The 13,720-nt window shown below is 39.7% G+C and overlaps 1 protein-coding gene across 1 annotated transcript in view; it reads left to right on the forward strand.

The window, feature by feature from the left end:
- zmat4a (zinc finger, matrin-type 4a) overlaps nt 1–13,720 on the forward strand; it is an 87,939-nt gene that overhangs the window by 30,064 nt on the left and 44,155 nt on the right. The window contains exon 3 of the mRNA XM_061672840.1: nt 579–668. Coding sequence (XP_061528824.1) covers nt 579–668 — 90 coding nt within the window. The remainder of the gene's footprint in view (nt 1–578; nt 669–13,720) is intronic.

Here is a 13,720-nt window from a genome sequence, read left to right on the forward strand (position 1 = left end):
CTAAATCCAGCACAGTAGGCAGACCATTGCTCTAACACAATTTTAGTGAATTTCATCCAGGCACAGATAGATTCTGAGCTCCAATGACATGTGTAGTGGATGTCATACATAATCCATCTATAAATATGTGAACAGCAGGGTTCAAACCCTCTCAGTCATTGTAGAAATCAATTCATCGAAAACATTATTATTCATTCATTCATTCATTTTCTGTATCGCTTATCCTATGGGTTTTCTCCGGGTACTGCGGTTTCCTCCCACATCCCCAAAACATGCAGGGCAGGTTAATTGAAGACTCTAAATTGCCTGTAGGTGTGAATGCGAGTGTGAATGGTTGTTTATATGTGCCCTGCGATTGGCTGGCGACCAGTTCAGTGTATCCCGCCTCTCGCCCGAAGTCAGCTGAGATAGGCGCCAGTACGGCCGCGACCCTTGTAAGGATGAAAGCGGTATAGAAAATGGATGGATGGATGGATGTAGCATAGGACTTACAGTTATAGCACTCTTTGTAAATCATTTAAAGAAATTTGGCTGCCTTGTATTGCTTTATTCATAACACTTTCTTTTCTTTCTTCCAGAGTCGAAAGCATGCCAATAAAGTTCGGCTGTATTATATGTTACATCCTGTGGATGGAGGATGCCCTGCCAAGAAGCTCAGAACAGACAATGTAAGTTATTTATGCTATACTGTATACATCATGTCCTTCGTCTGAACTCACTGAGAAATGTGTCTAATGTCAGATCTCAGCTGCCAGATTCATGTTAAGAGCTTTATTGTTAATGGAATTTTAAAAATCCTCCCTCAGTGTCTGTATAGCGGAAAGGCTGGGGGCCACCATTTTCATCCCATAAATGATGTGGCTGTGGTTGGATACCACAGGATGTCAAACCTGTCATCACACCCATCTCTCTACTATGATTGTTAGAAGTGCCTAAAGTGTGTGAGAGGCATGGCAATCATGTCAAACCATGTTTGATACATACAGTAGTAAATTTTTCAGCTACCAGCATTCAGATGTGCAGTCATGGTGAACTGATGTAATAGTGACCATAGAAAATGCCATTCTACAGTTTGGTCCAGGATGGTACAGCAGGGTGTGGGAGGTAACAAGTACGGATGCTTACTGTTGCGATGATGTGATAAAGTATCACCTCAGTTGTTCTGTCACAGTTTTATTTTATAACTTGTGGTATTCTCAAGCAGTCTTGTATTTCTTTTTACTCACTTTATTTTCTTTTTACTCCTTTTACATGGTACCCCTAGTGTTCACTTTGAGACACCACATAGAGTACCTGAAATCAAATGCCTTGTGTTACAGGCTACATATAAGTGAAATGTGTGGCAAGACTGTTAGAAAAACATGCAGTTTGCTGTTAAGATGTCAGTAATTACAAGTACTCTAAAACGTGTTACAGTATGTTTAATTTTCATCACAATTGCGAGATTAAATGGCATTTCATGCACTTGGTATCTCTAGTAATAAGGCCCGAGACGGAAAGGAATGCACATTAGTGTCTGTTGTCATTTATAGAAATGTGCAAGCTACTGAATAGAAGACACTCTATTCTTCTATTCTATGCTCACACAAACACAATCATATTAAAATGTGTTTTCCGTTCTGCTCAGCATGAAATATTTTTTTAGCATTTGTACTTCTAGGAAAGGAGATTTTTTTTCCCTTTCTTATACTTATATTTTTGCTCATTTGTTACAGTGAGTGCAATTATCACTTGAAACAATCGTTTATTCAATGAGTACCTGCACTATAAATGTCACAAGTACGGTAAGACTATCTTCTGTTGGCACAGTTAAGCATTAGCCATCCCACATAAAAAAAAAGTTCTGACATTTTCTTTTACTATACAGTATACTGTATGTTTTGGATATTTTGTGCAATGTGGGTCACTGATGGTGTAGTGGGACATTCGCCTGCCTCTAGTGCAGGCAGCGTGGGTTCAGTAGCCACTCAGTGACGGTATGAATGTGAGTGTGAATGGTTTTCCGTGTCTAAATGTACTCTGTGACTGAATGGCGACCAGTTCAGGCTGTAGTCCGCCTATCGCCCGAAGTCGGCTGGGATAGGCTCTAGCACCACGCAACCCTGTTCAGGATAAGCGGTATTTTTAGCCCCCCTGGACAATATACCTGGACAATGGCCGAATGGTTCCTAGTGGCACAAATTAGTTCCAGGTGGCGCATATATACTTGTATTAATATTTGTTTTATTGCCTCAAAGCAGAAATCTTTGCATCGACCAATTTTTGTGGCCGACTTTATGAGTTAGCTGATTTGTTTTGTTTCTTCTTCGCAGCCCTACTTAATTTCTTCCTATTTCACTGCCATTCCTGTTACTTCTTCCGCACTCTATTTATTGTCCTCTCCATTTGTCCTCCTGTTCTGCCTTTGTAGTACTCTGTAGTTTGTGGCTATCGGTTCTATAAATTCAATCTGATGACATAACATAATTAGAAGAAAACATATTCCTTTTATCTTAAATGGTCCATTCAGGTCTGTAAAACCCACAAATGTTAAATAAAGAACAAATGAGACAATTCAACCTTTTTGAATTCCATGGAAAATGGCTTAGTGTTAGCATAATTAAATTCAATTTAATTTACATGAGCTATAATTACACTTTCAAATAATAAAAAAAAAAAACTTAAACGTGTATGTATGTGTATATATGCAAAATATACAAAAAATAATTACACCTGGTCACCAGTCCATTTTAACTGCAGTTAATGGGATGAAACATTCATATATTAAGTCAATTCCGATTAAAAAAACAATTTCTGTATACCACAATAATAATAAAAAAATGCAAATGTTACATTTTCGGCACTCGTTTACAGTGTTGCCACAGTTACCTTGAAAAAGTAACTTAATTACTTTAGTGATTACTTGATTTTTAAAAGTAACTTCAGTTACTTTCAGCAGCTGCCAAGTGGCAGGAATATCACTTATCCACAGCACAAAAAAAAACAAAGCAATAGCTTAACTGCACCCATTACTTGGTAATGTACCCCACACAAGTTACAGAATGACGTCATCAACATGAACCAATAACTTCAATATTAGTGTAGTTGAAGCCACATTAAATCAGAAACTTAGTGCAGACTTGACATGCCAACACAAGCACACCATTGTCAGTACACTGCCGACAGTGGACAAATGAAGGCAACTGTGGTGTGCGTGCCTTTGTGCTTGCGTGTGCGTAAATGTGAAAGTGAGTGGCGCACACACACACACACATATGCATGCACACACACACACACTATTGCTCCGACCACAGTAATTTTGATGCAAAGAGCGAGAAAACTTTTCGTACTAAGTGACGTCAGCCGTGCAACGCCGTAAAGCAGCTCACAGTCCGGACTCCAGACCAAGTTGAGAGCTCTCACTTTTCATTGTAAATATTATTTAAACTAAGTATTGTAAGTCCTTCAGTAAGTTAGTGTTAACCCTCCGTGACCGATTTATGACCGCGCACTTTGGTATGAATAATTAACCCACAATTCATTGCGCGTTTAACGCGCCAGTAAAACTGTATTCGTAATGTGTCAATAAAAAAGTAAAATAAATAAAATATACTTTTTACCAAGGAAAATAACAAAAATAGTGTGGGGACAGTGAAATCGTGCATTTCTTGCGCTTTTATTTAATGCACCGTCACTGTGCATTGTGCAATAAATAATCACTTCCCAATCGCTTTCTCCGACCAATTGAAAAAAAGCGTGATCACCGTTTAATGCTACTGCACTGCTGGACTGCTCTTTACTTTGTAATGCATTATCGGCATCACTGCTTGTTTATAATTGAGAAGTACAGTATCTTATGGTGTAGCGTATATTGGTGTTTGGATCAAATGTAATTTATTTCAGAAATAAATTCATTGAAACAGGGACGCCTGCGTTGCTTCCGGTTTAGTGTGAATTGACGCTTAACGTTATAAATCAAGCTATTTTGCCTTGTAGAGGGCACTGTGTCACTTTTTATATGTATAAAACTTAGAGAAAGCGACGAGAAACCTTTTTTATCAGTCTCATAATCTAAAGGTTGCTACATTTTATGAAATACGAGTTCAAGATGATAGAGGTCTCCTTATTATACTCAAAACACGCACAACACAACCAAGAGTGGAATTTCATAGAATAGTTAATGAAATCTACGAGGGATCTATAGGGAAACACAAAGAGGGGTCTAACTACAACAAGGAAACACAAATAATGGTGAAAGAAATAAAAATAGGCGTACGGAAAGGGAAATAGAACACCATGTTGCGGGGATAAAATTGAAACTGTGAGCGTTTTATGCGTTGAGTCAAAGCGAGAGCGAAGTTGGGATTTTGTGTGAAGCTAGCAATTTCCCCAAAATTAATAGGCACTAATATTGTACATCCTAGCAATGCTTATTGTGTGGTACTCACGGCAGTAGGTCAGTTGGTCGGTGGGTGTGGTCTTTCTGAGGAGGAAGACCAAAGCAGGTTTGGTTGAAAAAGAAAACAAAAATGCAGAAAAAGAAAACAAAAGAGGCAGAAGAAGAAACATTGTTGTTTGTCACGCCTCGTTGGGAGAATATGACCGTCTCTCTCCCCGCCTGTTTCCAGGATCCGCTAGCAAGTTCAGAGAACTCACGTTTTGCTGGGAGCGTATCTGGCACCTCAGCAGCAACTGTCTCTAGGCATAGCAGCGGTGATCCACGGAGGCTTGGGAGCCGGATCTCCATCCCCAAGGCCCGCATCTTACGAGCCGGGTGTTTGAACAAAAGATAGGGGAGGGACCGTGTCAAAGTCAAAACTAGAAAGCCAGACATGAAAGCGATAGAAGAGGTGGGAGTCAGAGGTTAAATATCCAGGAGGTGTGTCCCAGAGGATGAAGGGCCAGACAAGACCACGCCCATCGACTCAAATTGAGTCTCCCAACTCTGCCATAAAAGCGGTGTAAAAATCATATCTTAATATAAAATACTCCCAACTTTGTACTCTATACTCATAAATCAAGCATATAGAATGGTTGTTTAAACTTTAGTCTTGTATAAAATAAACTGCTTATGGTTCAATCTCATGCTGTTTGGCTTCAAATCAAGACAAACGGCTCTCAAAATCTTGCAGCTGCACATGCAAAGTTGACAGACTGACACAAACATAAATATTTCTGCAGAGTTCGTTAAATATGAAAACGGACATTTTATCTTCAGAACGGAAGCCCACGCGTAGCAGTACTCTCAAAAGCCAGTGGGTGGCGCCTTTGGCGCCTTGCATGCATGTTTGAATATTAAACAAATACTTCATTGCTGTATTTGCATTCCATTGTCGATCAGTCCCAGCTTGGTCTCCCTGGAGAGACGGTCGCACCTTTTGGCTGCTGTCAGTTCAAACGAAGACAATTACTCTTTGATGACTGTAAACCAAGATTTCGAGGGTACCTGCTAATTAATTTAGGGTCCACTTGACATACGCTAGGTGTCCTCCCAGTGGCCGTCTCACACTAGGGCCGCAGGGAAGGATGCAGCTTATCAAGTTGTGGGGGAGGTTTTGGCAACTGGGTCAGAGTCACTACATTGGCGTCATTGGGATTAAATGTATAGCAACAGAAAAATTTCCATTGATATTGTCTCTCCTTGCACAATTAAAATCATTCCTAATAGTCACCATGATACAAAATTCTATCAAGAGACTTGATTCAGAGGTAGTTAGAAGCTATTAGAAGAACTCCTCCGAGCATCACTGCTACTCAAACGTAATTAACCTTGAGCATGATTTATCAAGAGGGATGGACGGTTTGCCGGGCTAAACAGAGAACATCACAATTCTTTGCTCTCCGCTGTGGTTGCATTGCTTCATTTGAGAGTTTACTATCCAAAGTAATGGTCTGTGAAATGTCATCTGTTATGTATTTGGCTCATGGATCAACATTATCAGCAGCAGTTTTATCATAACAGTATACACATCAACATTTAATCATTGAAAGAAACGAAAACGATTATAAGTTTCGCTGTGGAAAGGAGGACCCAAGAGTAGACAGGGCACAACAGTGGCGTTACCTGATGAATATTTATTGATATCCATTAACGAATGGGGCAAGGGGGTCAAATCGGGACAAGGTTGCGAGATGAGGTCCACAGGTGGACAAGAGACAAGGTAAAATAAGCAGGTATAAAGGTGAGGAGGCTGATGCAGGAACTACGAAAGGATTACTAAAGCCACCAAATGTTACGGAACGTCCGTATTTTTTTTTTTAATACTATCACTGAACGTTGACTCATTACGGCCGTAAAACTAATCCATCCATCCATCCATCCATCCATCCATCCATTTCCTTTACCGCTTGTCCTCACAAGTGTCGCGAGCGTGCTGGAGCCCATCCCAGCTATCTTCGGGCGGAAGGCAGGGTACACCCTGAACCAGTCGCCAGCCAACTAATTGTTCCAGATATCTAAAAAATAAAAATAAAAAATCCAGCATCTACAATTACTGGCGTGTCCACATTGAACAGCTGCTAGGGACACGCTTTTTTATTACGGCCCCGGCTGCCAAGCCGCGGAGGCGAAAGTTCTCTCTTCGTTTGCTGTCTGCTGTATACCCTAAACTGGTCACCAGCCAATCTTTATTGGAACTGGGGTTTGAACATTTGTTTATTTTTGAGGAAAAGCGGGGAAATTACGTCAGTTTACCACATTTTATTCATGTGCAACAGAAAAGTTTTTTTTTTCAGTGCAAAAACAGATCGCAGAAATGCATCTGGCAAGCGTGCAAAATTACTGCTTAGTTCATAATTGTGCTTTCTAGGAGGAGTATATGCAACAAAGCTGTCACTCGAAAAATGTTTAAAATCAATTATCCTATCAATTATTCCATCAAATTATCAAAGAATCAGATAAAATTTGATTTTGCACTCAAATGTATATGATAATATATCTGATAAGTTAAACAATTATAGTTGTTTATTTGGTATTGTTTCATACCGAATAACAACTAAGTAATATCACACCAGAGGACATGATATTGTACTGTATAATTATCACTCATGGAATGACTCTTGTTAAATCCAATTGCTTGGTTGGACTCATAACTACAGTAACTGTTTTATAATACTACTTGTATTTCTATTAATCCACATTGGACATTTCTTAAATTTTTCGTCTTTAAATACACCCCTCGTGTTGTTATTGTTTTTATGTTGTGCCATGACCATGAAGAAGACGAGATGCGTTCCCATCAAAAGCAAGGAAGGCATTTACATTGAAAATAAATCAAAACTTGTTAATGTCTCAACCAATTGTCATGAGGTTTACCTTTTTTGTCAACATCAATGCATATGCTATTAATACAGAACATTTAATAAAAGAGCCCAAAAATATTTGTTAACTATGAAAGGTTACTCCCAGTTCCTTCATTGTCATTGTCACCGAGGCTTCACTTCGATATTCCAACTTAATTCACTTCCCTGGTGAAAATTGTATCCCAAGGAACCACTGTGTTTATATTAGGGCTGCAGCTATCAAATATAATCACACCCATCTCTCTGCTATGATTGTTAGAAGTGCATAAAGTGTTTGAGAGGCACGGCAATCATGTCAAACCATGTTTGATACATATAGTACATTTTTGTGCCAGATGTGTTGTGACCAAGCCGTGCATACAAGGTGGCACTGTCTAAAAATACACGCAGCAGCACTGCCTCCAGCGACTGAGACAGTGTGTACATTCTGGCATGGGACAGCGTCTGGACCTTTTTGAGTTGATGGCATGTGACAAGTGTACACGCTGCTGGTCATTCTAGTTACTGTGATAACCTGCTCTCATCAGGGTGGAGTGGGAATGTCGGTCAACCCGTGTGGTTACAAGATTTTAGAGGTCAACCCGTGTGGTTACAAGATTTTATAGGTTAGGTGACGGCTGAAATGGATGAGGTACATTGGTCACAGTCGAAAAATAACTGTCATCATGTATGATCTCTGCTAGTAAAAAAAGCAAAGGTGGGTAAACTATGGCATATATCTAGTAACCCAAATGCAAAGATAAAACCTCAGTAGAACTGTTATAAAAGCCCCAAAATGTTTAAGCCAGAAATGCTCAAATTATATAATATTAAATGTGTATATGATTTTCGCATCACTGTTTCACAAATTTATTTTGGAATTTTAAAAACTGACTGTCCCTTCACCAACTCTAATCTAAAGCCATAACTCCAGAAGTGTGTTATTATTATTATTATTTAAAAATTTTACATCTGTCTTCCAGTCGAGAGGTTCCTTATTAGGGTTGGGCATCGTTTGAATTTGTGCGATTCCGTTTCTTCATTTCGATTCCGGTTGCAAACGATTCTCGATTCCGATTCTTTTAGGAGGCTGGGTCAAAAAAGTTAAATAAAGGGTGTCCAAAGTATGAACATCCGTTTTCTTAGCAGCCTGCAGCATAAAATAAAATGAACATTTGACTCGACATTCTTTATAACCAGTATTAATATCAACTCTATGAACTAAAAAGCAATGTGTGTGGCACTAACCCAATTGACCTAATATCCATTAATTACTGTTTTATCATGTAAAATGGTTTATATGTGTAAGTTTTAACTTGACTTCCGGTTTTAAGCATGCAGCCTTTTATTTTGAAGGGTATCCACCAGAACTCAGCATTTTGGCACGGAAAAATAACTTCACACAACACCAGTAAAAACAAATTTCAAACAAATGCAAAAAAAGAGTAATGGATGAAACCCAATGCTCTGTAAAATAGTGATTCCTTTACCTACACACCGATGAGACACAAAGTTAGTGTTTGTGATACTGTGAGACGGTTTTGTCAATTTTGTCCCAATTCATTGTGATGTAAAGTTGCTAGTTTGACTTTTGTGAAGTTTTAGCTCAGTGTTAAGCTTGTATTATGACTCTTTGTCCTTTCTTTCCAGTATGGTAAAGTAATACATATTTTATGTTTGTGTCTGTCATCAGCCTTCACGTTGGTTTGAAGACTAAAATAAACACTAAAAACCATCAGTGGAAGAAAGAGTGCAACCCAGTGTTTAACTTGTTAGCTGCCTCAATGTTGGCATAGAGGGTATTTCATTGTTTCGTTCACCCGATTGACTTGACTGAAGTTCCGCGCGGTGTAGGCTGAGGCTCGGAGCGGGAGGGAGCGCGTCAAGACCTCTACATATGGCGAAAGCCTCCTTTGCACAATATAATCTATAATAATCAAGTGTTGCCCTGAGGTGACTGGTCATTTATTTTAACATAGTTAATACTTTTGTTCACCGCTGCCGTTGGGCATTAGCACATGTTCGTGCATGTTCTTCTTCGTTGGTTTTCGCTGCTTCTTTGTTGGTTTTCGCCACTTTCTTCTTTGTGGTCGGCGGACTGTAAGCATCAAAACAGAGAACCCCTCAAACCAACCTGCAACGCGAATGTGGGGTTGTGTCCATAGAAAATATGGACGGATGGCTTGATATTATCATTATTATCTTTTGCGGAACACTGGGGTAATAACTATCTTGATGTAACATTTGATAGATTAGGTTTGTTGGTTGGATTGCTATAGTTTATGCCAGAGATGGGCAACTGGCAATGCACACTCTGAGTGGCCCCTGGTTTAATTTTGGAACATTATAAAAATGCTTCCTCCACCATACATGATCATTTGTAGCTACACATTTCACCTCTTAATGGAAAAAATGGCTTTGCACTTCTTCCACAAGTTGTTCACCATTAGAGAAAAAGATGACAGTAGTTGTCAACCGTGATGGATTTTGTCGTGCTGGTGAGTCACACCAATACCTTCAACATGGAAAAGGGGAAAATATTGCATAATTACTAAGATGAGAATGCTGGCATTGCCGGACGAGACACCAGCTAATGTTATCGTCTGTTTTACAATCAATGAGGGTTCTGACACCGCGAGACATGCTCTGATACTGCAAGAGACCGAGAGATTTCCCAGACAAAATTTGGCGGCAACGCTGTGAGATCAGATTAGCAAAACAGAGACTTAATTTCCTCCTCATCCACTTTTTTTTCTCTTTTTGCGGGGCTGATTATTATTTATTAATTTTTATCCAATCCCTGCTGATGCCAAGATACCATCATAGAGCCACTCGGAAATTTTATTTACTGGGCTTTCGATCACTTTGTGATGCAAGATAGTGGATCCCACCATGATGACCGCAGCAACCCACTGAAAAGACGAAAGGCTAACTTGTCCACTAGCACTGAAGATCTACTACCTAGCTCACCCGATGCTCATATTCAAGTCCTCTCCTCCATTGACAAGAAGCTATCACTTCTCGATTTATTACACCAGGAGATTAAGGAGCTCAAAAGCAGCTTGGAGTTCACGCAACAGCAAGTCAAAGAGTTAAAGGAAGACAATGCCGCACTGCAGTCTGAAATGAAAGGGATGACAACTGAAGTAGGAGGTCTCAAGAAAGAAAACAAAAAAAAATCAAAGAAGGAATGCTGGACTTACAGTCAAGAACCATGCGGGATAACCTTCTCTTTTCCGGCATTTCCGAGAGTACACCTAGTAATCCAGAGGCTCAAGTAAATGTCAACAGCGGTGAAAAATCCCAAGGGAGACACTCACCAACTTTACCTTCCACCGAGTACACAGACTAGGAGGACCGGTAGCAGGGAATCATCCCCGTCCCATCATCGCAAAATTTGAACATTAACAGCAGAAAGTCTTCGTAAAGTAGAAAGGACGGAAGCTGAAGGGTACACAGTTTGGGATGAATGACCAGTTTCCACGCAAAATCAACGAGCGACGCAAATCCGTGCACCCGCTCATGAAGAGCTACCGGTAACAAGCAAAACGCGCCTCACTGGTTGGGGACAAACTATACGGAGACGGTCAACTGTTTCGCCACTCCTTGGCTCTTCTACTAGATGAGTATTCCTTCTAAGTTTGCTTCAATATTTGGTATGTAGTGTAGAAAACCAAAAAAAAAGGGAATCACACACGTTCTATTGCACCATTGACTCTCTGACATGGGTCATTGCCCTTGTTTTCTTGTTCTTCATCTTTCTCTATGGTACTTCCTTTTCCCCTCTTTCAGGGACCCCCCTTCCCTCCATTTACCGCTCACTCCCGCCTCCCTGCCCCCACTGTACACATATGTATTTGCATGCTACTTGTGTTTATATGTATAACTCACGTGATACATTCCCTTGTCTTCTGTTTACGTTTTGGCTACGCTGCACTCCTATACAATAGGTTCAATGCCTCAATACATAATACCTCTAAACCCAACTTCAATATTACCAGCTACACAGTAAGAACGTTCCCATTAGACTTATATTTCTGAGTTATCTATCTTTCCCACACACGTATAGATGATACACTCATACAGATTGTACTACATTCACTTATAACAATTGTACACTTATCATTAATATGTCAAGCACAACAACTTACAGAAGAATATGCAATAAATCTGACGGCCCTACTTAGGAACCAACTTTATCATGCTAAACATCAACTTGATGTTAAGCATCCATCCATCCATTTTCTGAGCCGCTTCTCCTCACTAGGGTCGCGGGCGTGCTGGAGCCTATCCCAGCTATCATCGGGCAGGAGGCGGGGTACATCCTGAACTGGTTGCCAGCCAACCGCAGGGCACTCACATTCACACCTATGCGCAATTTAGTGTCGTCAATTAACCTACCATGCATGTTTTTGGGATGTGGGAGGAAACCGGAGTCCCGAAGAAAACCCACCTCAGAACTGTGAGGCAGACGCTCTAACTAGTCGTCCACCGTGCCGCCCCAACTTGATTGTATTTTATCAAAAAGAACAGCGTTCCTACTGCAACAGCTAAGATACACAAATTTTGAGCATGATAATAAATCAGAAATATTTATCGTAAACCAACTTCAACCTAACAAAGAAAAAACAATAATTACAACCATGCAAAATTCTAATGACAAACTTACTCAATCACCACAGGATATTATTGATATATTCTACAACTTCAATAATAGCTGATATTCATCCCACAATAACCTGAATAAAAATGCCATTGAAATGTTTATCAATAACCTAAACATCCCTCAATTAACTTCAGAAAGTAAAGAGTTTTTAGACACCCCGTTAACCCTCGCAGAATAAATGATATGCCGGTAGAGATAGACATAGGTAGAGATTCAGACAATGATGGATTTTCCATAGAGAAAAAAAACATGAATCCTTGGAAAGACCCCACTCATCCAGCTAATTATCGTCCGGTGTCACAAATTAATATGGACATCAAAATCAATTCGAAGGCTTTAGCCTACAGACATGGAAAAAAATTCTCCCATTGATAGTATATTGTGAGGAAACAGGTTTTATTAAAGGACGGAGCTCCACCAACAATGTCAGGCGACTGATAAACAAAGCTGCTTCTTAACTTACAGAGTTAAATAATGTAAATCACGTACCTCTACTGGAAAAGAATTGTGGTTATTTAAAACAGAACAGCCTTCCTATCTCACTTTTAGGGCGTACAGTTATGGTAAAAATGGAAACGTTAAATCTAGAATTTATACTGATTTGATCGACTTGATCGGTATTGGCCGATAATTAGCATTTTATGCTGATTGGCTTTAATGTCATAATTCGCCGATCTGATCAATGATGTCATTGATCCGCTCCACAAAAGGCATTTACTCTGCGTCGCTGTCGTATACAGTATATTTGAATCCAAGAGCTAGTTTATTTTTAGCCTTGTCGCATGTCTTTTGACGTTGTTTACCATCACTGGGCTTTGTCAAATCAAACACGACTGGATACACTCATTACCATGGCCACGGCAACAACAATGGATCGTGCACCTATTGTGTTGGTCAAAAAAGAACAAAATGAGGAAAAACGTGTGATGGTGGTGGTCACCGGTGCTCAGGAGAAGATGTTCGTTCAAGGATTGCTTGAGGTATGTTCACATACTTTTAATACGATACGGCTCACAAGAAGCCAACAAAACATTATGTAGCCTAGCAAGCTAGTGCTAGCACTAACAGTTGTACGTAAACATGCCGGCATTATGTTGAAACATGCTCTAAGGTTTCGGTGTGTGTGAAGTAATTTAATTACACTAAAGTAATTTAATTACAGTAAGTTAGCACCCATCATTTACTTTATTTACTTTATTTGTTCTTGTTGTTGCATGTCCTGACCAGCCCCCCCACATCCACAATACGATACGAAAACACGATACTTGTGGTGAAATATCTCGACTGCCTAACTATTGTTGTGCTGTGGTTCGCACTCCTCTTCCCCTTGCCCGTTCTGTCCCTCTCTCAGTCCCCTAAAACCCGTTCCTGTTTGGCTGCATTTTCAATAAACATGAGAATAATTAAAAAATAAGCAGTGGGAAAATACTCCCACTGCTTATTTTTTTATTATTTTTGAATTCTTTAATTATTCTCAAACTCCCCTGTTGCACAGCAAAACTGTTCCAGCACAAAAGGCATACAGATCCATCATTCTGCATGGCCATGCAGCTGAACAGGACAGGTAATAAAAAAATGAATAAATAAATTTAAAAAAAAAACAATTGATGAACCTGACCGGGATGTTTCGGTATCTCAAATAAGTAAAAGTTACGGTTTCATGTAAATGTAATTTAAAAAGTTAATTATGACACACATTCAATGAACTACGGATACCTTTAACAAACTAAATAATAACGATTAATCTCCTTATTATGAAAAAAGGTTCGGCATTGCATGCCACAATGCATGCTG

The sequence above is a fragment of the Phycodurus eques genome, chromosome 3, assembly GCF_024500275.1.
Source record: "Phycodurus eques isolate BA_2022a chromosome 3, UOR_Pequ_1.1, whole genome shotgun sequence".
In the NCBI taxonomy this organism is placed as follows: domain Eukaryota; kingdom Metazoa; phylum Chordata; class Actinopteri; order Syngnathiformes; family Syngnathidae; genus Phycodurus; species Phycodurus eques.